The 26,976-nt window shown below is 33.3% G+C and overlaps 1 protein-coding gene and 1 pseudogene across 10 annotated transcripts in view; both read right to left on the minus strand.

The window, feature by feature from the left end:
- The window catches only part of Tbc1d32 (TBC1 domain family member 32), a 206,970-nt gene that overhangs the window by 75,223 nt on the left and 104,771 nt on the right, over positions 1-26,976 (minus strand). For all 10 annotated transcript variants that reach the window (XR_009228837.1, XR_009228836.1, XM_058586253.1 and 7 more), the window contains 4 exons: positions 24,229-24,317; positions 5,441-5,563; positions 4,331-4,439; positions 3,442-3,535 (listed from right to left, as the gene is read on the minus strand). Coding sequence is in view for 8 of the 10 variants with exons in the window: in XM_058586253.1 (XP_058442236.1) it covers positions 3,442-3,535; positions 4,331-4,439; positions 5,441-5,563; positions 24,229-24,317 (415 nt within the window). In the remaining 2 variants the exon portion in view is untranslated. The remainder of the gene's footprint in view (positions 1-3,441; positions 3,536-4,330; positions 4,440-5,440; positions 5,564-24,228; positions 24,318-26,976) is intronic.
- LOC124108538 (eukaryotic initiation factor 4A-II-like) lies at positions 5,580-13,041 on the minus strand (annotated as a pseudogene).

Genomic DNA, 26,976 nt, shown 5'->3' on the forward strand with positions numbered 1-26,976 from the left:
AACAATCCAAATGTCTAACTAGCAGACAAATGCTTAAGCATACTGTGGCATATCCATACAATAAAAAATTTTTCAAACATGAGGAACAAGGTAGTGATAGATGCTACAACATGCATCAACCATGAAAACATTATTGAAAGTACAAGAAGGCAGTCACAAAATACCATATACAACAAGACTTTATTCAAATGAGAGGCCAGACTTGAGAACTCTCCAGAGACTGACAGTAGATTCGTGGTTTTATAGCTTAGGACTAAATGAATGGAAGAGGGGGTATTATTATTATTATTTTTTTTTTTGGAGGTGGTAAACTGTCCTAAACTTTTCTGTGGTGGTGATGGTTGGTGATATCTGTGAGTATACTAAAAACCAGTGAACTGCATGCTGTTGTGAAAAAGGAAATAGACCTGTAGAATCGACTTAGAACATGTAGAACAATTATCATGGAAAGGATATGAGATGAAGGACCAACATATCAGTTCATACAAATGGCTCGCATTAATTATCATTCTGTCCTCTTCTCAGAAAGTCCTGAGGATGTCACCTTTCAAGGAGGTCATCTGAAGGAATATACTGACAAAGAGTGACTATTCAGGAGTTCCTAAGGACATTCAGAAGTTCACTTTCATCAGAAGTTACTGATGTACTTATGGCTTTCAGCAAATAACCTATTGACATTTATAAGATCAGAGAAAGGCAATCAGTGCAACTAGCCTGGCTGTCAGCAGCTCTGTGAGTCAATGCTACGCTTAGACTGCTCTATTGGCCTTGTCAGTGATACTACAAACATACCAAAAGAATAATGAACAAATAAAGCACAAAAACTTACTCTTCTATTTGAAGATACCAGCCCCAACAGAGTAAATTCACATCAAAATGGTTTCATTCCACAGTAGAAAGGAAGATTATATACAACATAAGTGTAATTTAGATTAATTTATGTCAGCCTGAAGAAACACAATAAAAGTAATCTTTAAAGTAATAAAATAAATATGGGATGATAGGGAAGTAAAAAAACAAATTTCTCATCTTTTTGATATATGTCTATTGCTTTCAATAATAACTTGCTTTCAATAATAACTGTAGTATGTTATTCAATTCCTCAGGTCATTTTTAATTCTAAGTATGGAAGTTGTGCCATTTCCCCTCCTCCTATGAGAAAAAAAATCCTCATCCTGGGGACACCAAAATTGGATGTGATAGAGTGGACTGGCTAGGGGTTATAACAATTACTCCCAGGATACCTAAAGTCTAGATTGGAAAAATAAAAACAAACAGAACAGATCACCATCTTATGACTACCCAGTTCCAAACAGGGAAGACATCATAAGTGAATTTCCTGAAGGTCACTTTAACAACTCCTAACATGCTAACCAGCACTTGCTTTTGACCACTGTACAACACTCCTTTTTCCCTCATTCTCCTCAGTACTTTGTGTTTTTTTTTTTTAACCTACAAAGGCAGCAATATAAGTTACTACACTCACCCTACTTATCTAAACTTTCAGATAACAAATTATATTCCAAGTAGAAATTACTGATACCAAATGGATTCGAATTTTTCATGTGTGATGCTCTATATATGTGCCCATATATGAATGAATGTGTACATACTTATGAATGTGTATGTATACACACACACACACACACACACAGAGAGAGAGAGAGAGAGAGAGAGAGAGAGAGAGAGAGAGAAAATATTAATCAATAGCTCTTAAAGGGTCACTTACATTTTCATATGTGACACTAAAAATTTTCACAAAGAAAAAGAAATGATTTTCACAAAGAACCAAATGATGTCTCCAGATTATTATTTATAGATAAAGATGAATCATCCAACAGCTAACACTGATGCTAAAGATCTAACAAGAGACAATTTAACAGATAAGGAGATGCTAACTGTAGCAAGCAGGATAAATCTAGAAGCTGGGAGACAAATGAGGAGATATCACCATATGCACACAACTGAAGTGATTTTTTCCACAACAATGAAACAATATTCCAAAATTTTGCAGTGCAAATGATGACTAAAATAACACCTGTCAGAATGAGTGAATCATTACTTTAAATCAAAAAGCAGAAAGGGAAGTATGTGACTTTTGCTGTTAAAATAACATCCATGCCTTAAAGTATTATTAGGTTAAGCATTGTATTTTTGAATGTAAACAATTAGTACTTAGTTTATTTAACTATTTAAATACACTATTTAAATTTAGTCATATACTACTAGAAAACATATTTGGCTTTATTTTTCTCATTAAGTTCACAGAGATACATTACTGTACTGTCAGGTCCAAAGGAAATTTAGACATGATTTAAATTTTCTCTCTCAATTTCTGCCCATTCTACTAAGAATCTATGACCAGTGACATAAATATCTGCAATATCAAAATGAGGTATTCATTCTAATTTGACCACATCAAGGTCAGGACCACCACTCTTCTTAGGAGGATATATAGGTGCTACTCTTAAATTGGGAATAATGTCTCATTTAAACACTTGCGCTTTATGAACAGAAAGACAGTAAGATTTTATACTCAGTATGATGGGGAAATGAAGAACAAGGCTTGAAATTGCATGGCATTCCCTAAGACAATGCATGTGCCAGGAAGGATGTCACAAATACTGTGGTCCTTATAAGGAAGATGCTACAGGGTTTTAGAAGAGTCATATGATCCAATCTGTTGTCCAACAGCCTCACTCTGACTGCTATACTGACAACACAATGATCGTGGTAAGATATTGCAACAGGTGAGAAATGACAGTGATAGTGGGGAAGCAGAGGTGGTTTTATTTCAGATACACAGAGTCAAGAGAATTTGCTGACAGATTACTTGCAGGGAATGAAGAGAAAGGTCCAAAAACAACCTTCAAGTTTATTGCCTAAAGAATAGGAAACAAAGTTGCCATTTCTGAAATGGGAAAGTTGACGGTTACCTTATTTCTCATTAAATTTTGAGTCTTAAGTACATAGGTTTGTATGGAGCACAAAGCACTTACAAAAACACTACTACTCTATTGAATAAATAAATATTCTATACATCTAGAATTCAAAAAATCAAAAATCACTAATTTCTTTTTATAGCAAAAAAAAAAAAAAAAATTGCCACTGGACTAATTTGTCACACCCCAGCCACAAGAAATAAGAATTATTTTGCCTCATAAAAATTTAGTAAGAAACTTGAGAATGGTCAGGGATGTGGCTCAGTTGTAGAGCACTTTCCTAGCATGTGTAAGGTCACAGGTTCAATCCCCATCACTACAAAAAAAAAAAGAGAGAGAGAGAGAGAAAAAAATTTTAAAATTACAAAGCAACAGACATGAATACATCCCTGTATACATGCTGAAGGAAAATCAATATTATTCCACCTTAACACAGTCATTCTTCAAATTGTAATAAAAGGATTAAAAATAATATATCATTTAATAGTAAATATTTTACCTTGTTTTATATCAGCATTTCTTGTAACTTCTGGCAGATAGCAGGGTGGCAAAGGGTATGATGAAAACATTGGCCAAGGATATGGATCATCTCCCTAAAAAACAGCAAGACAAATGACTTTAGGAAGTAGTTTAAAGTAATATTGAATTTTATAGCTTTCTGAAATGTTATTCTATTAAACTGGCTTTTTCACTAAAATTCCAGAGTTGTTGCCCAACTAGCCAAAAGATAATTCACTATTCTAAAAAGTAATAATTAAAATTAAATATACATAAATATTAAATAACCACTGAAGCAGACATGGTAACTTGTTCTTGTGGCTTGAACTGATAATGATGACTTTTACTATATTTTTTTCATGAAATAAAAACTGTAACCTTCAAAGAAAACCTGTATTTTCTTTTTTCTCATTAAACTGTTTTCCATTTGTTGTCAATCATTTCTATCTAATCTTTCCCAGAGTCACAGTCAAAACAAGAATGCTCTTAACAACAAAATAAAACCTCCAGGAGAAACCCAGGCTACGTATATTGATGGAAGGAGAGAGACTTCATTTTGTAAGGAAATATAAAAATATAATCATCTAATAAAAAAGTTATGTCATGAAAGATAAATACAGAAAATAAAATATTCAAAAGCACACAGGGAGAATCACAACTTTTTAATAAAACAATAACCTACTCTGCTGCAGAAACTAGCACTCATGATCCATTGACAACAAAAGAACTAATTCAGTTTGAAAGTGTTTACTTGCATCCTGAAGTCTGTCAACTAACAAAAGTTCAACTCTGTGACAGACATTTGGGAGATGTTGTTTAGTGTCACCTGAGTTCACTATCTTGCTTCAAAACATGTCACATAAATATTCCCCCCTCTTCTATCACATCACCTTCTCCAGTATCCTTGGAGGCAAAATCCGTTCCGATGACCCACCAACAAGATTTATTCTTACAAGAATATGGTTTCTTTCTACTGATAAGCCATCAATTATAAAGCCTCTGGAAAAAAAATAAATCAATTCTGTTACCTCCTCGATACGATATGATTTGATTTTTAAATCACATCACTGGATTGTAAAGAAAAAAGTAGAAATGCTTGGAAATAGATTATTTGCCAATGTATCATCTAAAATACAAATAACTAAATTAATTTTGTATCTTATGGCTTTACTAGAGAGAGAAAAATTGATATAATGAGATTAGTGAGATTAATAACAGAATATTTCCTTGATTAATGTTATTGTACCCGAAGAAATGGAATTAATACATTATTTTTACAGTGACTTTATCATATTTTCACCCAAGATCTCTTATATGTTAGACACAGGGCATTCAATTTAAAATTTAAGTATTGCTTATGAGCAGCCTACATATTCTGCCACGGTTAATCCTTTTCTTTCACATCAAACCTAGAGTATCAAGTAATATATGCTATAACATTCCAAGACCTGTCTAGGATGGAGACGAAATATTCTTTTATTTTAAGGTACACACATGAAAATAATGTCAGTTATTGAATATATTATTAATAAATGTCAGTCAAATTGAGGTAATGGCAAGTATGTGACATGTTAACAGGAAATATTATTTATTTTGCAAATAATCAGAATTTATGACTATGAGCTAAAATAACTAAAGGATAAAGAAAAAGTGCCTCTATAAGAGACACAAAATCAAACACTTCATTCAATGGGTCATCTTAGACATGAATTATGAAGTGATACAATTTCATGGAACCATTAATAAAGTTAGGTTTAACCTAAAAAAAAAAAAATTCAGACTTTGAAAGTAGTACTCTGTTAAGACTTCTCCAAAAATGTATATCATCATTCTGTGTAATTTATGCTTTAATTGCTTCTTACTATTACTTAAACCTACTGAATTCAGAAATTAAGAAAACAAACTATAGAAAATTACTTTCTTAACAACTAAACTATAACAAAAAATGTTATTATATCAAGTTCTAATGCCCACCTCCCTCCTTCACCCTTTACTTTAACCTGTGGTTCTCGGAAATCTCTAAGATATTTTCTTCTTGAGCATGTAGTAACATTCTGGATACTTGATACTGAGCCTCTAACAGGAGAAGAGTGTCCAGATCACAGCATACCACACTTAATAACCTATGTAAAGGGGAGAAATAAAAGTATATTTTGGAAAATATGTCCTAAAAGTATAGATGCATTCTTGAGGAACTAAAGTAATACCTACACACAGAAATACAGATCTTATAGGACAAGTTATGAAGTTATATTTTTAATTATTTTGAAATGATCTTCAAGTTGTTCTTACTGAAATTATTTTTTTCAAAGACCAATGGACAATTTCTAATCTAGATTTTTTTTCCCTCTAAATCCACATTGTTAGTTTGAATGTGTGGTGTCCCCCAAAAGCTCACATGTGAGACAATGCAAGAAGGTTCAGAGGAGAAATAATTGGGTTATAGGCATCTTAACCCAATCAGTACATTAGGATAGGAATTAACTGAGTGCTAACTGAAGTGGTAGAGTATGGTTAGAGGAGATGGGAATCGGGGACATGACTTTGGGGCAAATATTTGTATCTGGAAAGTGGAGACCTCTCTCTCTGTTTTCTGATCATCATGTGAGCTGCTTTCCTCTGTCACACTCTTCTGCCATGATGTCCTGCCTCACCTCAAGCCCTGAGGAATGGAGCCCACTATCTATGGATTCAGACCTCTGAAACTAGGAGCCCCTAAATAAACCTTTCCTCCTCTATAGTCGTTCTGGTTAGATCTTTTAGTCACAGTGGCAAAAACACTGACTAAAACACACACAAGAATACTAATGCATCCTCTCAACGGCTACTTATTCTAAAAATTCATCAGGGAACATCAGCAAATTTGAAAATGCCAAAGTGCCATACTTTTCTATCAACAATTAATTAATTACAAAAAGAATGACAGAATAATAATTCTGCCATCAATCTAGGAAATGACCTTTGGGTAAAATGTCAATACCTAGGTATCTCACTGTCAGGGTGGGAACAGCTAACCCACTGATCTATTATAACACCATGAAGAAACGCAGGACTCAAAGGTCTCCTACAGTGCTGCAATATACACACTGATTCTTGCCCAGAACACTGAACCTAAATCTAATCAGTTATAGCTATCTCATTATCAGTGATAGGAAATACAGGAATTAGAGAAATATATTAAAAGATACCACAAGGTGGAAATAGTTAACCAAATCCAGAATTTGGAGAACCCTATACATTATTACATATATTATATCTTTAGTGGGAAAATGGCATTAAAAAAAGAGGTGAAGAGGAAATTGTTACAAATTTTAAAAGAACAGCTAAGCAAATGTGAAGAGTATTTGATATTGATTCAAACTGTAAAAGTGTTTTTGAATCACACAGAAAAATATGTAATAGCTACTAGATAAGACTAGAGAAATTTTGTTAATTTTATTAAATATAGTAATGGTACAGTGGAAATGGTTTGGGTTTTTGTTCATTTTTGTTATTTCAAATAGGTCTTTATCTGTCAGAGTTATATACTGAATTGTTTATAGGTAAAATGGAGTCTCTAAAATTTGTCTTAAGGTCCTAAAGTATAATAATGTGTATGTGGTGTATGGGGGGAGATAAAAAAATAGCAAAATACTGTTGCTTCAGATAAGTGACAGGTACATTAATCTACTGATTACTTTCTAACATGTTTAAAAATTCTATGACATTTAGATACAATTGTATGTTGCCTATTCAAAACATACATAAATAAATAGAGAGAAGATGTTTAGCAAACATCTTTACCTATCTGAAATAGCAAAAATGAGTTAAAGGGCAGCCAAAAATAGTGAAAACAGGACAAACACTGCTAGGGAAGGGGAAGACCAAGAAAGTATACCATGGATGTTCATGATAAGAAACAAATTATAAATGTCTTAAAAATAAATAAATAAATTAGGGTTTGGATATGAGGTGTTCCCCCAAATCTCCTGTTGATCTAGGAATATTCAAAGGTGAGACGAATAGATCATGAGAGCTATAACCTAATCAGTTCATCCTAGTTTTCATGGACTCACTAGGTTGTTACTCTAGGCAGGTGGGGCATGGCTATAGGAGGTGGGTCACTAGGAACACGGCCTGGATGGATGCATCTGCCCTCCCAGGGGTAGAGGGTGCTCTCCCCCACCTTCTCTCTCTCTCTCTCTCTCTCTCTCTCTCTCTGCTTCATGGTTGCCATGAGATGAGCAGCTTTCCTCTGCTGGTCCCTTCTACCATGATGTGGGCCTCACCTTGAGCCCAGAGCAATGGAGTACGCTGTTTACAGACTGAGACATTTGAGACTATAAGTCTCAAATAAACTTTCCCTACTGTACGTTGTTTTTGTCAGGTATTTTAGTCACAGCAACAAAACGTTGACAAAAACAAACCATTAGAAGAAAAATCAAGTAAATTTCTAAAAAATGAGGAATATAAATAAGATGCCAAACTTAATCTAGAGTTCTCAAAAGTGGAAATGTAATACATCAGAAAGCAACATGGGAAAACTTGGCTCCAGTATGGTTCTAAGAAGTATAAGGAGCAAGGCAGAATAAGAAGTCACAGAAAAATCAATTATTAATTATTGGTTAGGTTACAGAGACAATTTTTAACAAACAGAAAATTCACCACCTCCATAGTAAGGTAGAAGTATGAAAGGATAGCCTGAAAAGAGGACAAACACATACAAATTGGGGCCTATAGAAACTTCCAGCTGACCAGGAACCTGATCCTTGCTCATGGAAAGTTTTTTCTAACTAGCTAACTAGGGAAGAAAAACAAATATTAAGCCTCATTTTTAGATAGTACTCTGACAACACCAGCACATGATAGAATTGAACTGTCAGAACTTTATAGCTTTCAAAGAGGAAAAGTTGAAATACATATCTATTTTTTTACTTTGTCTGGAAGGAGATAAGACTTTAGGAAATGATTTATGTAGTTTTATGGACCATGACTAATGGAAGGGCTGGGTGGTTAGGAGTTCAGAATAAGAAAGATTGGAGAATTAGTTTAAGAAGATTGATGAAAAGGATGGTCCTCTGGAAATAAATTGATAGATTAATATTGACTTGTGTAAATGTTCTTTTAAGGGCTCCCTACTTCTGCAAAGGAGGCAAAATAATCTCCTTTGTTGATGGGTAGGCTCTTTCCTCTACTCCTCTTGTGCTTGTTCTAATTGGGATTATGAACAAAGTAGCCATGGTGATAGGAGTTTGAAATTATTTTTTATTAAGGGTCATAAAATATGAATAGTTTTTTAGTAAAGGATCATGAATTCACTCTAAAATTCTAGTGGTTTGTGTGTGATTCTTTTTTTCTCTTTTAAAAAAAAATTTTTAAAGATATACATGATAGTAGAGTATATTTTGACATTATACATACATGGAGTATAACTTATTCTAATTAAGATTGTGTGTGAGTCTTGTTCCACCTTGCCAAAAGCTGCTTCTTTTTTTTTTTTTTTTTTGTACTGGGGATTGAACTCAGGGGCCCTCAACCACTGAGCCACATTCCCAGCCCTATTTTGTATTTTATTTAGAGACAGGGTCTCACCAAGTTGCTTAGGGCCTTGATGTTACTGAGGATGGCTTAGAACTTTTGATCTTCCTGCCTCTGCCTCCCAAACCACACCAAAATCTTCTTGTAATATCCAGTTTGTTCCTGAAACATTGAGCAGTATAGAATCTGCTGAATTAAAGGTCCACATGCTAGACTTTCTTGATTTGGAGCCTGCCTGAATTTTACATCTTATTTTTGTTTTGGGTCATACTCAAAATTGATACGATTGATAAGCAGTACACTTAAATATGGTAGATATTGCTTCTAAAATTCAAGAGTTCTAAAATCATGAACTGTGCCATTTTCTTGGTGATAAATAATGTAAAATTTAGCAATTTATGGTGCATTTTACAGGTGATATATCAACATTCCAGGCCACTAGTTTTCAGAAACTTTACTGAGATGGCAAGCCTCTTGAATTTTATGAGTCAGTCACTCTCTGGCATACCTATGCTTTACTAAAACATCTGGAGTACCAGCTATGTCCTGCTCACACAGGTATAGTTAATATTATCAGTAGAGTAAATTTTCACAATAATCTCTCAGATAGTAGGACAGTCAAGACTGCCTTGGATTAAAGTTTGAGAAAACTATAAAGGCATATTGTATTGTTAATGTCAGCCATATGTTCATACAATTTTCAATATATATATGCACTCTTAGGGCCAGTTCAAGTTTGTCCTACAAGTGCTGCTTTGCACAATTTAACTGCTTTGCACAAATTAGAAAATTTTATCACATACATTATCAGACTGGTTGCTAAATGTGCAAAGAAATTACCAATAAGCTGAACAATATGAATTCCCTCATCACAGATGAGGGATATTTATTAGTGAGTGCCCAGACTGCAACAAGTAGGGGCCAACACTGGACTCAAGATATAAGACATAACAGGAGGAACAACCAGCTACCTAGTGGCAGGCTGATGACATTAAATATCTTCTTACCCAAGACATAGACTTCACATCCTTGGCCAACCTGTTTCTCTATGAAACTCTATCTTACTACATGTGGACTTACAGATGCTTCACCAAGGTTCATGCCATCAATAAAACACTACTTCTGACCAAGAAACTAACTTAACAAAAGAAATAAAGCACTGAGCAAATATCCACGGAGTTCACCACTCTTTTGTTGCACCCTATCTCCCCAAAGCAATTTATCTTGGTATTAGTGGAATGGCACGTTGCATACTCGTAATGGCATCACACAGGACACAACACCTTGCAGTGCTATTCTCTAAGATGCTCTAAAACAGAAACCAATAAATGGTGTTATTGCTCTTATAATTGTAATGTATGGGTCTAAGAACTAAGGGGTAGAAGAGGAAATGAAGGCTTCCTTTGGTTTTCTAACCCATTAACTTATGGGTGTAAGAGGTGGGTGTTTTAAGATCTTATTATAAAGTGGAGTATTCTACTGGCCTGAACATTTAAACTTTTCCCTACCCTCTAAGGCTTCCTTATATCCTTATAACCAATAAGGAGAATAAAGTAAGTGTCTTGGCTGGAGGAACAGATCATGATTATCACTAAAAACAAGCCTATGGCTATACAACTGAGGCAAAGAGGATAAAGCTGATATCTAAGGGATCCCCTGCAGCACCCTCCATGGCTACTGTTAAAAATTAATGGAAGATTTATGCAACCCAATACAGACAAAACCATTATGGCCTCCAGAACCACAAATATAAAGCTCTACATATAGAACTAAAGCTTAAATATATGTAAGATTTTTAAAATGCCCTAACCAGCTATTTGAAAAACAAACTAAAATAGAACAGCTGGTAGGGGAAGTTATAAATGCCATCTAAAGTCTCAAGTTTACTTGTAGAGATAAGAATTGCATTTCATCAACCATATTTTCAATCTTTCTCTGTTAAGTAAACATTTATACAGTAATCAATTTCCTTTTTCTTCCATCTCTGTTTCCCTTTTTATATAGGCTATTGATTTTGTAATTTGGACTACAGGTTATAGCGTATGATGATATGATTGTAAATGAACTAACAAAGAAAGAAAATCACCAAACACTGATAGAAGAGGATAAGAACATTTTTGTTTGTAAGAGGGAAATTATACTGTAGTAGGTGAGAGTTATTGCTGTTTGGGACTTTAGTGCTCTGAGGTTTAAATGATTCAAAATACCTGAAGTGCTTAGAACAGTCCTGGCAATAGTAAGCACTTCTTCAAATATTAGACACTATTATATTTTTGTATAATAAGCCTGAGATTCATTGCTGTTAGACAAACAGGAAAAAAAACTAAACAAGTGGAAAAATGATGTCTTATTAATTAATTCCAAGAAACATAAATGGGTGAGGGAAAAATATATAATCACAATATATCTTTAAAATAGCAGTAAACAGCATTTAATCTTTTGTTGTTGTTGTTGTTGTTAAATGCTGGCTCACTCTTCATTCAAACCATGCAGTTTTGTTTAGGATTCCCGTTTCAGATAAAGTCAACACTGTATATAAGTACTATCTTCTCATCTACTGCTGCTGTTGATGCCTATGAGTGCAGTGTTCATGACTGTTAGGTAGATCATAGTTTATAACACTTGGTGCACATCAATCCTAAGAGCCAATGAGTTAGTCATGATCAGAACACAGCTTCCCTCGGATCAGAATTCCCTCATGAAACATCTCTCTCCTACTGGTCCATGTCACCATGCACAGCAGAAACTGTGAAGTCCCTGGCATACACTTTCTCAGCAAACCAGTACATCTTGTGCCTTGTATTGAGAAAAAACAACGGCCTGCACAATGGTCAGTGTCTCATACAAGTCACAAAGTGTATCCAAGTTAATCCTCCCTTTTAACATTAAAATTGTTTGATTTCTTCAAGAGTCAATTCTTCCTTCTTCACCAGAATTCAAATGGGGTCTTTCATGAATTTCTGCTCACTTCCAATACAACCAGATTATCTGTATTTAATTTTTGGAAAATCTTGCAGATTTGATTGTTAAACCCTCAGCTTATTATTTCATCTACTTCACCCAACACAAACATTCTGATCCATTTTGGAGAAAGCTGTCATCTGTTCAGTATAGTCAAATATTCTCCCGGGTTCACCAACAACATAAGGTGCTTCAGCCTACATGTTTTGCACTTAATTTGGAACATGAGTTCTACGAATGCAGGTGTGACAAGTTGCTCCACAGTGTTTCCAAGTTTCAGAATTCTGTTTTGGATCTGTGGAGCAGTTTTCTGGGGTCAATACTACTGCTTGGATCGCCTTGAACTCAGTCTCCAACTGTTGCAAGATGGAAATAGCAAATGTGATTATCTTGCCAGTACATAACTAAGCTTGACCAATCATGTCATATCTTCCATTTCAAGGAATAATAGCCCTCTGATGAACAGAAGAAAGCATCTCAAAACTGTAAGCATACATGCCCCCAAGAAGAGACTCCTTTAAATTCATACCATCAAAATTGTCAACAAACTATTCCAGTTTCCCTTGACGACACCATCAGGGTACATTTCCTCTGGGCTGCCATTTTCTCTGTTATAATCTTCACAGCCGTTAGACGTGATCTAAAGAATCAGTAAGCACTCTACTAAAAACACACACTTAACCTATTTAGTACAGTAAACCTCTCATCTTCACTTGGAGTCTTGATTCAGTATTTCTGAAAGATAAAACTCCAAACTTTGCTGAAGTAGGAGAATAGACACCCAGCAGAGCGGGGCAAGACTACATGGAATCTGAAGATACTCTTACATCTTACTATTAATTTAAACTAATCTTATTATGAAAGACCTACACTTTCAACTAATTCTCTATTTTCATCTCATGCTCAGTGGTACCTTAATTACTAGTATTTTTAAATATACTAAAACTCAAAAAAGTTACTTTGCATTTCCTCCACTGACAGCTCAGGTGTCAGCTTTCCTGGCCTGCTCTATCAATTACAACTTACCCACTGGTTTTGTAACTCCCAAAATTATAATTTGGAAGCCTCAACCTACCTGAAAGATTTTCTCCTCACATCCTTTCTTACTAAAAAGTGGTTCCATCAGTATAAGGGAGTAAACTAAGAAATGGAAAACTAGATTTCAGCTAACAGGATCTAACTCAAGAGAGGAAAAAAAGAATCCCCCAGTACAGAGTAGAACAAAAGAGAGTGATAAAACAGATCACCTGGTGCACATTAACTTCAGAGTTTGTTTCTACATACATATAAACAGGATATGGACTCTGCCATCAAGAATGTAAAAATCTTTTGGCCTAAAACAACTGAAAAGAATAACTATAAATCAACTACACATACATTTATGTATTAAGAAAGTACAATGCATGGGTTAGGCATTACATTCTTTGGAACCAGACTACCTGGATGCAATGTCCCAGCTTACATGAATTATTACCTGTGTTATTTTATGTAAATAACTTAACTTCACTATGCCACAGTTGATTCATTTATTAAAAAAGAAAAAGAAAAAGAAAATGGAGCCCAGCACCACTGTGCACACATGTAATCCAAGCAACTTAGATGCTGAGGGAGGAGAATCACCAAATTCAAGACAAGTCTCAACAACAGCGAGACCCTGTCTCAAAAGGACTGGGAATGTTGCTCAGTGGTAAAGTGCCCCCCCATTCAATCCCCAGTTCCCCTCCCCACCAAGATATGTGAAACCAATACAAGTACCTGGGACATAATGAACATTGTAAGTGTTACACAATAACTGAGGTGACAGTATAATTTTTTGAATATTCTGGAGATACACTATTATTATAAAAAGTCATGCAATAATTAACTCAAGAAAGAAGTTTAAGGAAAAAGAACATATAGCCCTATTCTTTAATCCATCAATGAGTAATATTTATAGTCATAACATTATAAGCCTTCAATGGTGATTTAATCAAGATTACGATAAAACTGTAGAGTAGAGAGAGAGAGAGCAGAAAACATCTAAATCCTAAGCTTCTAAGACACAAAAGAGAAGAGATAAAGGTTTAAAGTTGAAAAATCAAGACAGTAACAAACATTTTATTTAAAAATCTAGAGATGAATAGCAAAAGAAACAAATGCAGTGAGTCAAGAGTTGCAGCCTCTGAAGAGTGGACTTAGAAGTATGGAAGGACAGTTAGAGGATTCCTTTTCATTCTTAAGAACTTTCCCATACTATTTGACTTTTTAAACTATGTGCATTTATTACTTTAATAAAAATGTAAATTTAAAATAGTGTTTGGTAGACGTCATATAGATCATGAATTAACATCTTTTCTAGCTTCTCTGTCAAAAAAAAAGCAACAAAATCTCTGTACTGGAAGTGGAAAAGGAAAACTTAAACCACATAAAATCGGGACCCTTTATGCAGTTCTTCACGTTTACTCAAAAACTAAATAAAAACAAATATATTTGTCTCCTAATCTCTAAATTATGATTTTAAAAAAGTTCTTTTCACCTTATTAAATTATATATCTAATGTAATAAAATTGAACACAGTTTAATTTTTTGTCATAAAGAAAAATATTTTGAGTATTTAAGTTATTTAAAAAAGAAAAAACAACGCCAATGTAACATCCCATATGAGTTTATCTTGTTTACATTGGAAACCTGAAACAAAATTCCTCCTAGGTAAAGGACTGAGGTTAGCCACAGGAAATTGGACCTACCAAAGTGGAAATGTTCTCTAGAACAAATCAAAGTATATACCATCAGAATTTTATAACCAGGGTCAGTTCAGACCCCTAAGACTTGCAGGATTCTCATGTTAAGCATTAAAGACTTGTAGAGTGATTCTAATTAGGTACTACTAATAAACAGTAGGTTGTTGCATTATATGAATATAATATTCCATATATCAACCCTATGACCTTTTCTGATATAATAATACATGTATATTACAAAATATATCAGTTAAGGGCTTCTTATGCATGAGAAAAAAATACATTCATTTCTATTAACAATCTAAATCTTTCCGTGTATATATCATCATAAATTCCATAAACTATTTCATTCTATAACTCAAAGACATTGCAAGCATGCAGTTTAACATAACACTACATACAACTGTGTAACATGTTGATAATTACCAGGAAACATCAACATACCACTGAGTATGTACCAATAAGCAGAACTAGCATAACTTAGTTTATAGACAAGAGAAGAGCCCAAGAACAGATTGCTTCTGTTATCAATGTGGTCTGGATATGAAATAAGCCATGTGTGAGCCCTCTGTGAAGTTTCCATCAGTGCTGACATGAGGAATCCACTATGCCCTGAGATAGGCAGCACTGTATTTTCATACCATTATGCTAAGAAATCAGAACTGATTTTCATGCCCAACTATCAACAAGGAAGATACAGATATTATTTTGCCTCAGATGCAAAGGAAATCTCTCAATCTAGTAAGGAAATGGGCATTTTATATTATTACAAAAAGCTGAAACTTGAAATGTCATACACTACATAATTTCTCTTTCTCCTAGACCAATACCCTCACTACTCTCACACACATCCACCCACACTCCATCTCCCTCACCCACACCCAATCTCCTTCTCTCTCTGTCCCTTCTACCACCTTTCCCTCTCTCCCACTCAAAATCCCTTCCTCCTCCTCTTCTTCCTTTCTTCTTTCCTCCCTCTCCCCACCCTATACACAACAACGCTTTTCCCTTCTTCCTCCCTTTTTCCTCTTTCTCTCCCCTTCCCCTTTGTTCCAATTCATTACTGGAAATAATAAGCAGTATCTCCTTAAAGGGAAATACTTATTTAAACAATGTGAATAAACCCTATGAAATTAGGAACTAACCTTTTCAATTGTTTTGGAATGTGTTTAGAGTAAGGTAAATCACCTACAAGTTTACAAATAACTCAAATTGAATCTCACCATAGGAATGATAATTCTCTTCTGTTAATTACTATAAATTCTGCATGTTGCTTTATAAATAGCCCTTCAGTAGACGAATGGAATAAAAAAATGTGGCATATATATACACAATGGAATATTACTCAACAATAAAAAAGAATAAAATCATGGCATTTGCAGGTAAATGGATGGTGTTGGAGAAGATAATGCTAAGTGAAGTTAGCCAATCCCAAAAAAAAACAAATGCCAAATGTTTTCTCTGATGTAAGGAAGATGATTCATAGTGGGGTAGGAAGGGAAACCATAGGAGGAATACACGAACTCTACATAGGGTAGAGGGGTGGGAGGGGAAGGGAGGAGGCATGGGGTTAGCAATGATGGTGGAATATGATGGTTATCATTATCCAAAGTACATGTATGAAGAAGCGAATTGGTGTGAATATACATTGTATACAACTAGAGATATGAAAAAATGTGCTGTATGTGTGTAATATGAACTGTAATGCATTCTTCTGTCATTTATTTTAAAAAATCAATTAAATTAAAAATATATTACCATTTCATTAATGTAAGGAGGCAGGCACTTATCCAGAGTAACTGGGGTGGTTCTGTACAGTTTAATGTTTGCTATCTTCTCCAATTGAAGGAATTTCAAATATGTTCTTAGTTTATCTCAACCCTGCAGTCAGAGTTTCCTTTTTTTTTTTTTTTCTGCTCTTTTCTCTTCATATTAATTCAGTATATTCAGGGAAGAAATACATTTCATTTCTCTTAACAATCTAAATCTTTCTGTAAATATATCATCATAAATTCTGTAAACTATAGTTGCAAACTCTAATCAAATATAGTTTGTGTGCATTCACATTCATAGGTGTATATTATATACACCCGGCACACATGTGCACATATGTCTCACTTAACCAAACACAATTCATTCCTGTAATACATTTTCCTTCTGATCAACCCAAACTAGTAGAATAGCAAAGCTCAATTCCCCTCCTGTGATCAAAACAAAAAAAGAGATATGCATTACAGAAACACTAGCTGCACACACACTAGCCACACCCCCAAGTCCTGAGCTTAATGTTTTCAGTACACATATAACCACATCTGAAGAAGAGAGGAAAAAGAGTCAGTTTGCCACCAAAATCCTGTGTGAGCATTGAAGATGGAGCAGAGGCTATGGGGAACCCACTCATTTACTCTTGGCAACGAATTCAGATCAGAGTTCAGAAATATTCTTGTACCTCCTGGAATTGGAGATTAGATTGAGCTTTTGTAAATATGCATAGAGTATGGTTTGGGGTACCACTGAGTTTGATGAGTTTGCATAGTATGCAGATCTGAATGTTCAATAAAACTTGCAAATATGCTCAAGGAAAAGCTTAAGGTAGATATACAGAGTTTTTAGTAAAGAACAGATAATTAAAGCCACTGTAGAAACAAAATGGAAACAACTGAAAATGTAACTCTAGAAGATAATTACAATTGCAAAGGTAGAGGAAATGTTACAGAGAACAGTCAAATAAAATGAGTAACAAAAAGGGGGTACACAGAAATACACAAGATTTAAAATATCCCTGTTCCTTGACTCAGCAAGTTCACTTATAAAAATTTGTTGTAAAGCAGTAACTATGTATAGTTAGCTATTTAAATATGGGTATGTGTAATAAAAACATTGAAAATAACCTAATTGTCTAAAGACAAATAATTTGGATTCATCATTATACTGGCATGATATTCAATCCTTTCAAATTATAAACATGAAAGGATAATTTAAAATACTTAAGTGTAAAAGCTTTTTTCAAAATAATAGCACATGTTTTTCAAAAAGTACATTTATAGCTAAATGTCAAAAAAAATAGGCATTAACTGGTTAATGGTTAAGTGGTTAAAAGGCTAGTGAGCATGGTTTTCTACTTTTTGTTTTTAGCATTCTTTATTCTATATAAAAAAGAATTCCTTAACTAAATAAGAATTTTGAATTAATTATTGATTTCTTCAAGTAGTAATAGATCATTATTTTCGTCAAATTAATAAAAAATAAAAATTAATACTGGATGTGTGTATACATGTGTGTATAACAATGTATATGTGTATATAAAATCCAAAATGTGAATGAATTTCTAGTCTGATTATATTCTAATTTTTGATACGAAAAGATTGAAAAAGGTAATTTTAAAATTATTTCTTATTACTAACATTAATGATATTTAAGTCTAGCTACCAAATAGGATACTAAGACAAATAACTTGGTAAATCGCTGTAATGGAATTTTTTTTTAATTTTTTTTATTAGTTGCTCATGACAATACAATGATTTGTAATGGAATATTAACCCTCAACTATATTTGCTATAAGTTAAGTAACCAAACTATTTTTAATCTGAACTTATTTCAAAATCAGATATGAATACTTTAATTTTCTCTTAAAGTCATCTTAGAGGTCAGATTTTTACAAATAAGCTGGTCATGCATTAAGCTACTATACTGAATATAATATTTACTACTGATAGTTCAATGTAAAATATTAACAGCAAGTGATTAATTTCAAAGGTTATTGTAAGTATAGGTTCCAGAGTTTTTGATTTTAAGATAATTAACAATAAATTGACCACACTAGAGTTTCAAATAAAGCAAAAAAAAAAAAAAAAAAAAAAACAGGTTTTAGGAGAACTGTATTAGCAGTTTTTAACTAAATTTGAATGTATATTTAATAACAATTACTATATAATATTTAAATTGTTAAAATAATAAATTCTAGGGGCTGAGGATGTGGCTCAGTGGTTGAATGCTTGCCTACCATGTGTGAGGCACTGGGTTTGATCCTCAGCACCACATAAAAATAAATTAAATAAAGGTATTGTGTCCATTTCTGACTAAAAATATTAAAATATAGTAATAACCTATCTATAGCCTGTAACTAAAACTTAATTTATAGTTTGATATAATAAAAATTATTAATATTGAATAATACCATAATTCTTTCCCCACAAGATATGCAGTTTTGTATGTGGAAATAAAATGTCCTAGGAAGAGTTATCCTTTAAAACCTACAGATGGCTGAAAACAAAAATCTTTAAACTGATAATGAAGTTTTAGGCAGGATCAAAAGTTTCTAGGCATTATTTTAATTGATTGGAAGATTTAGCAAATAAATGTTAACCAAGTAATCAAAAAAGTACTTGGCAATATGGTAGACATGAAAGCAGAAGAAAACTATACTCCCTTGGGGAGCTGAAGTTTAGTAAAAGAGGAGAAATAAGTCAAATATTAAATCTGCGAGAATAACCATAAAGGCAAGATCTGAATGTGCTAAAGTAATTCATAAAATTAACTTTGCCTTAAAAGATGGGCAGTATTTTTTTATACATAGAAAAAGAAGTGAATGCAGTATTCAAAGCATACAAACCATGTGCAGAGGCAATAAAAAATGTTGTGCTTGAGGTAAATAAGGAATCTAACTTCCTTAGAACATCAGTTAAAGCTGAGGAAGGATGAAAACTAATGTATAAAGGAAAGGTAGAGATGTATTTCAAAAAAGCCACACAAAGGTTCCTAGAATTGTCAATTACTCAAACTGGGAAAAGGGTAGCCAGGCTTTATAAAAATATGTTTCTTTTCTGCGTTAATTATTTCATATTCTTTGATAATCTAAATATATGATTCCTCTTCTAGGCAATAAAGTTAATAAGAATGATCACATTTCATATACTCATCATTAAATTCCCCCACATCTAGCACAGAACATAGCTCATAAGCATTCTGTAATTATTAGGGAAATAAAATAGGGAAGAGTAATTTTAAAATTATAAGTATTATTCTACAGTAGCCTATAAAAGATACTGCATATCTTAAGCTGCTACACTGAGAAACTCAGATTAGCTTAGATAGGAAAATATGGTCTCAGACTCATAAAGGCAGGTTAGAAAAAAGGCAAAAGAACAACCTCTTAATATGGACTGAATATGTGTCCCAAAGATTCATGAGCTAGAAGTCTGATCTCCAATGGGGTGCTGTTGAGGTGATAGAATAGATAACAGGTGCATCCTGGAGTAAGGTGATTAGGTCAGTGGAGGTGCCACTCTCAAAAGAGATTCATGTAGTTCCCTGTGGGTCCATCTTAGTTCCCACAAAACCCTAGTTTGTTCTCATAAAATCCTGGCTATTATAAAAAGAGTGAGTCTGGCCTCCAAATCCCCTGGTTTCCTGTCCTTCCATGTGATTGCTCTCTTCTGCACATGACAGGTTCCCTTTCCATTTTTTTTCACCATGCTGCCGTGCAGCCAGTGGACTTTTACCAGGTTCCTGGCACCATACTAGGAGTTTAGACTCTCCAGTCATCAGAATCATAAGCCAATTAAACCTTTTTCCTTTTTAAGTTACCCAGCCTCAGGTATTTCGTTGTATCAACAAAAAAATAGACTAGGGATAAACAGGGACAAGGGAAGGAGGACAACAAGCATTAATGTCCTCATCTTCCATAGCAGAGATTCAATGAATACTATTTAAAGTTAAATATAATGCTCAAACCTCTTGAACAATGTTCAAGCCTCTTGAAATGTTTTACCTAATATTTTTTTCTTAATCTTCAAAGAATCTCTGGGAAAATAACAACTCCTGGAGTGAAAATTTTAAAAAAAGTTTTTTTCAAATTCAGAAATTCTTTCAGTCTCATGAGGTTTCTTTTTTCTTTTCTATAAAATTCAGTTAGAATTTAAAGTGCCAACTATATTATGATTCCATTTCTATAAAAGAATTTAGTTCTATCCTTCTATTTGTATATGTATAAAAAGATGTCTAGAATAATTTTCTTCAATGTTAATAATGACACTTTGGGAATTAGGATGAATTTCACTTAATTTATCATGCTTAAGTTCCTGTATTGGTTAATTTCTTTAAAATAAAGATAAATTACTGTATGAAAAACAAAGAGAAAATTAAGATGACTTTCAGATTTAAGCAACTGAAGAGATGAATGGGCCACTTAAGGAGACAGAAATGAAAGATCAGTTTTGCTAGTTTTTGTGGAAAGAGGTTTGACAGATCCAAGAATTCAATTTTAGACATGTTAAGTCTGTGATGACCAAGAAATGAATGAATAGAGATGACAAGAGGCAGTTTTTTATGTGACTTGGTGGCTCAGAAGAGAAGTTTGGGTTAGGAATATAAATTGAGGCATCTACCAACATAGGTAGACATATTTAAAGATAAAGGTGAAAAGAATTAGAAGCAAAGTATAGAGAAGAAATGTCCCTGGGCCTAGAACTAATTCCTGAGGATTTTAACATTCAGATGTTGCTTAGAGAATGAGAAGAAAATTGCAGCCATAGGAATATGCAGCATCGCAAAAACAAAGAGAAGATAATTTTTCATACAGAAAAATATGGTCTATTATACTAAATGCTACTGATAGTTTTCATAAAATGAGAATTTGAAAAGAAGAATGCATTAGAGTCATTAATATGGAAATTATAAGTGACCTTGATGTGAGCAGAATGAACAACTCTGTAAGAGTTATAAACTCAAAGCCAAATCAAAGTGGAGAAAACAGAGGTGAGCTAGTGAGGACAATTTGTATAGATAAGTGAGAATCAGAAATAAGACAATGGCTATAGGAAGATATGAAGTCAAGGGCAGTTTCCTTGCATGTGTTTTGTGTTTTCTTTCATTTTAAGATGAAATATGTGAAGGCTTCACACTGATAGGAATGATCCAGTATCAAAGGATAGAATGCAAGAATTAAGGTAGGGGCAAAGGAGAGGGCTAAACAAAAAAAAAAAAAAAAAAAAGAATTCTTCTTGAGTATTAGACATTTACAATGCCAAATTCAGAATTAAATAAAATGATGCTGCTGAAAAGTGAAAAACCACATTTCACTAATCCTCATCTAAACAATGCAATAAACAAGTTGAATCAAACTTATCCTCAATAGTTCTGAGGTAGAGGAAAATAAAAAATGAATGAAATAAGTAATACTAAACCAAGAAATCAAACACATTAATGAGATGGTCTCCTAATTAAGGTATAATTAAAAACACACACAAATATGGTGAGAGTAAGATACAGATAAAAGTACAAAATACACAGAAACACAAGCTTTATATATAACATAATGCTAAGTTCTAAATTATCACTATTAGAACTCAATGACCAATAACATACTGAAATTAGCAGAAAAACTAAATTACCTAACATCAAATGTATTACTCAAATACAACTTAGTTGAAGATTATGGGAATGAACTTCAAAATACAATAAAGACCAATTGATTATCAAAGAAAAACGTATTAAAAGGCAAATAATTAAAATACAAACTTTTCTTCACAAAGTGATGTTGTCATTTTCTGTCTGAACACTGATGTTTTAAACTAGAAATTAACTAGGCAGCATGTGGAAGACTACTGAGATACTAGAAAAAAATGAAGACAAAAATTATTTCACAGTAAAACAGAAAAATGGAACAAGAAAAGATACAGAAATATATGTAGCACTGCTTACTGGTACTATTATTACCACTGTTTTATACCGCTTTCTACATGCCAGGCACTGTTTTAAGCACTTTGAATTTATCATATGTAATTCTCCCAACAATTCTATTAGGAAAATAATGCAATTATCCTCCATTTTACAGATGAGTGATGGTGCCCCACCTCACACAACTAGTAAACATCAGGTAGTCAGACTCAAGTCTACATTGCTAACCACCATAACTTACAATTCTACCTATCAAAAATGGGATGGTAAATTTCCGAGGGTAAGACACAATCATTTCATTTAGATATTATGAGAAAGTATACACTATGAAAATTAACAGTATTCCCAGAAGCTTTGAACTGCCTCTTATATTATATAACTTAATAAAAACCTATTAAATCTTTTTTTTCAAAAAGGACACTAGAGAAAAAACATAATACAAGGAATGTACAGAAATAAAACAAGAAATTCACTCAGTATATCAATAACACCAGGCAAATACCTATGTCATATTACTACAAAACTCAGAAATATATTTGCTATGTAAAAGGAGATCACATTGAATGGATTTCTTTCCCCTACTTAACCCTCATTGCTGCTTGCTATATAATGTATCTGATGCTATAAAGTGAAGTTAAAATCTACTATGAAAAAACATTCTGAGATAAAGTGTATACCATCCAAAAAGCTGTAATAACTACAGCTTTTCTACACCTTCTTTGAACCAGAAAGCCCCAAAATGAAGTTATTAATAATTGTTATAATTTAACTACATTATAGGAAGACATATTAGTTTGTTAAATATTTTCAAAGTATATAGAGAATGCCTATTTTGCAACATACAAATATTTAACATAAATATTCGAATATTTTAAATAAAGTATTACAAAATATTTTACATAAAATATTAACTTTATAATAATGTATTGATATTAATGAATAGTAAAAAATATTAAAGTACAGATCTATAAAAATACTACAATCAGAGAATTCTAATTTTAGAAAAGTAATATCTTTGCTTCTTTTTTTTTAACAATTGATTTATTTTATTTATTTATTTTTATGTGATGCTGAGGATTAAACCCAGGGCCTCGCATGTGCTAAACGAGCACTCTACAGCTGAGCCACAATCCCAGCCCTGCTTTACTTCTTAAGTAGTGCATTATCACTGACTTCTCTCATGCCTGAAAAAATTACTTTACTAGAAGAAAGAGAAAAAAAAAAATCATGAACCTATGAAAATGGAAAATTTCCTTAATTCAGCTGTTTCTAAAGGTAGTAATTTGTAGGTGTGAAGCCTATCATATATCTATATACAACCAAAAGTTTGAGAATTTCATAAGTCTATAACCCTACCTACTCTGCTTTATTTCCCACTTGAACATGCTTCATAAAATGTTAAGGAATATGAACTCAACCAGAAATATTTAAATCTCAGGAAAAGTAAAGCTGAAGAATAACGATCAACACCAAGAAGCAAAATGTGGGCTTCAAGATAAATCATCTACAACTGGGCCTCTTTCAAAGCATTATTATGGCAAGAGTCTAATTAAATACCAACACAGAAAAGCCCCAGGTGACTACTGAGTAAACTAAATGAAACAGTCTCCAACATGCTTCTATTAAATCTAGTAAAAGTAGAAAACAAGGTAATAATACAGGACCCAAATTCAGAGAAAGACTATAGTATAAAAAATTGTTATAATTTATCTACATTATAGGAAGACATATTAGTTTATGTTAAATATTTTTTAGGCATATAGAAAGTGCCTATTTTTTGCAACATATAAATATTAAGGATAAATATTTAAATATTTAAAATAAAATATTTAACATAAAATATTAACTTTATAAATAATAATGTATTTATATTCAACTAAAATAAACATTTGAAATAAAATTTAGCACCTTACCTGAGACCAAAGATATGTGATTGTTCATAGTTGAATAATGAACGAATCTTAGCTTCAGAATTCAAAATGATAAGTCTATCAATTATATCCTGGAAGACAGAAAGAATGAGATTATGTTGACTGAAACTATTCAAAGAAAATTACATTAATAAATATTCATTTAGATTTGTGGTTCTCAAATGTGACTTTATACTGGAATTACCTGGGAAATTGTAACAAAGCAAAAACACAAATCATGGAAACTCTGGTCCCAACTCCAGAGGTCTGAATTACCTGGCTTGGGTCTATCTTGGGTACTAGAATTTGTGTTAGTTCCTAAAGTGAATCTGGTGCTCAATCAAAATGGAAAACCACCAATTTATATTGCATTTTGAAACCAGTGAACAATTTATATAGTTAAAATTGCCAAAAATGTGAACTACTTTGAAAAGCAAATACGAAATCTACAAATGTGAAGCATAAAAGGTGAATATAAATGTTCCTTATCTAATAACTGTTGGAACTTTTATTAATAATGATTCTCTGGCTCATGTTAATAAGTGGTTTCCAACACTGGTTAAACAATGGAATCACCTAGTGTTTTAGTAAGCTATTTCACTGCTGTGACTAAAGAACCCAACCAGCACAATGGTACAGGGAGTAAAAGTTTATTTGAGGGTTCACGGTTTCAGAGGTTCAATCCACAGACAGCAGGCTCCATTCTTAGGGGCTCAAGATGAGGCAGGATATCATGGCCAAAGACTGTGACAGAGGGAAGCAGCTCATATAATGATTAGAAGCAGAGAGAAGGGTCTCCACTTGCCAGATAAAAATACATACTCCAAAGCCACACCCACAATGAACCATTTCTCTCAGTCACACCTCACCTGCCTCCAGTTAGCACCCAGCTAATACCATGAGGGATTAATCCAATGATTAGGTTAAAGCTATAACCCAATCATTTCTCCTCCAAACTTTCTTGCGCTAATACATGAGACTTCGGGAAGACACCACATCTAAACCATAACACCCAAAGAACTTAAAAAAAAAAAAGTACATAAGATGCCAGGTTCTACCTAAGACCAACTGAGTAAGACACTATGCCTAGGCTCAAATTTAGACTTAATAGTCTCCAAAGTTCCCCAAGATATTCCAATGTATACCTAGGTCTCAAAACTGTTAAGTCAAGTGCAGAGAGACTCTCATGACCTACGTGCCACTTGTTGTCCCAAACACTGACAATTTTAGCCTACCACAAAATTTTGAACACTTTCTAAAAGCTTTTTCATATGCCCTGCTTTGGTGTATATCTTCAGATTTAGGCCTAAGAAATTTATTCACACAAACATTTGTCTCTCTCGTTGCTCATTTTCCCAACCAAGAAATCTGCTACCCTTCATTGAGTTCAAATTGAGGATATTTCTGTGATCAATATAGCAAAATAAGGAAGGTTTTGCGAGGAAGTAAAGTAAAATTTATTCAGGCCTTTCTGAATGATGATACAAAAACCACATCATCAAATAAATAAGAAGCAAATGAATGAGCTTGTGAGGAGAAGAAAATAATGGATAACTCAGTCACATTTAAAAAAATACTAATTAAAACATAGTCAAAACTGGATTTTGGGTAAACTTCCCTGGTAAAAATGTACACTTAACATATAGGAAGGCACTTACTATTCTACAATACTTTGTAGAAATTTGTAATTAATACTAAAGCAACATAAGAGTTTAAATCAATAATTACTAATGAACTACATAAAAATGAGAATACTGTGAATTTTAAAAGATGGGATCCAAACAGTATGACAGACACTGACCTATACAACTGAGATTCATATTCCCAGCCGCATAGTCATATTCTTATTATTTGCCCCTCTCCTCAAATCTCTCCACTCTGACTGCCCTGATTTAGCCATAGAATCAGAGTCACAGAACTCTCATTAACTCAACCAGACACCTGGATATTATTATGTAAGATTTAATGGCAAAACTTGTTGCTATGTAGTTCTTCAAATAAGTAGATATTTTTACTAATTAAGAATTACTGTAATTTTTATGAAATGATCAATTATCATCATTATGTTTACCATAGCTAATCTTCACAGAACAATTGAGAACTGATTGTAAATCATGTGTGTCACTAACCTTTTCTACCTGAGGAAAGGCTGCCAGTTAATTTTATGAAAAGTAGTTCCCAAAAGGATTATCATAGATTTGTCTTCATTAGTGGGGTACTAGTATAGGTAGCTGAAATTTCCACAGCTATTTGAACACAAAACTAAGTTCAGACAATTTGATAGCTGGTAACCCCTTGTAACTCTAGGTTCTGGTTATGAACCTAAGTACTAGATACTGTAAGAATAAAAATGATCCAAAGAGACTGTATCTCCAACAAGCTAATGGAAGAGTAGATTGCAGCAATCTATCAATGATAATGCATTTCCAGAGAACAAATGTTACAGTAAATAATTTCTGCTTCGAAGAGGATTACATTGATGTATCACCACTTAGGGAAGAAAACGAAACTCCTGGGAAGCCTGTCTTATGGAGAGCTTCAGTTTCTAAGTACCATAACGTGTGTCAGGAAAGGAAGCAGCTTCCTAAATCAAGAAACAGCTTCCCAGCAATAGGCTAATGAAAGTAAGGCCTGGGACTTGCAAATAGTAATCGGAAACTATCGCTTTTTAAAAGTATCATCAAGCCTGAGAATATGCTCAGTAATATGGCAGGTCAGACTGAGACCAAGCCTAGAAAAACAAATAGAATT

This window comes from Marmota monax, unplaced genomic scaffold, assembly GCF_021218885.2.
Source record: "Marmota monax isolate L192 unplaced genomic scaffold, Marmota_monax_Labrador192_F-V1.1 WCK01_AAM20220418_F8-fsc00140, whole genome shotgun sequence".
Lineage (NCBI taxonomy): Eukaryota > Metazoa > Chordata > Mammalia > Rodentia > Sciuridae > Marmota > Marmota monax.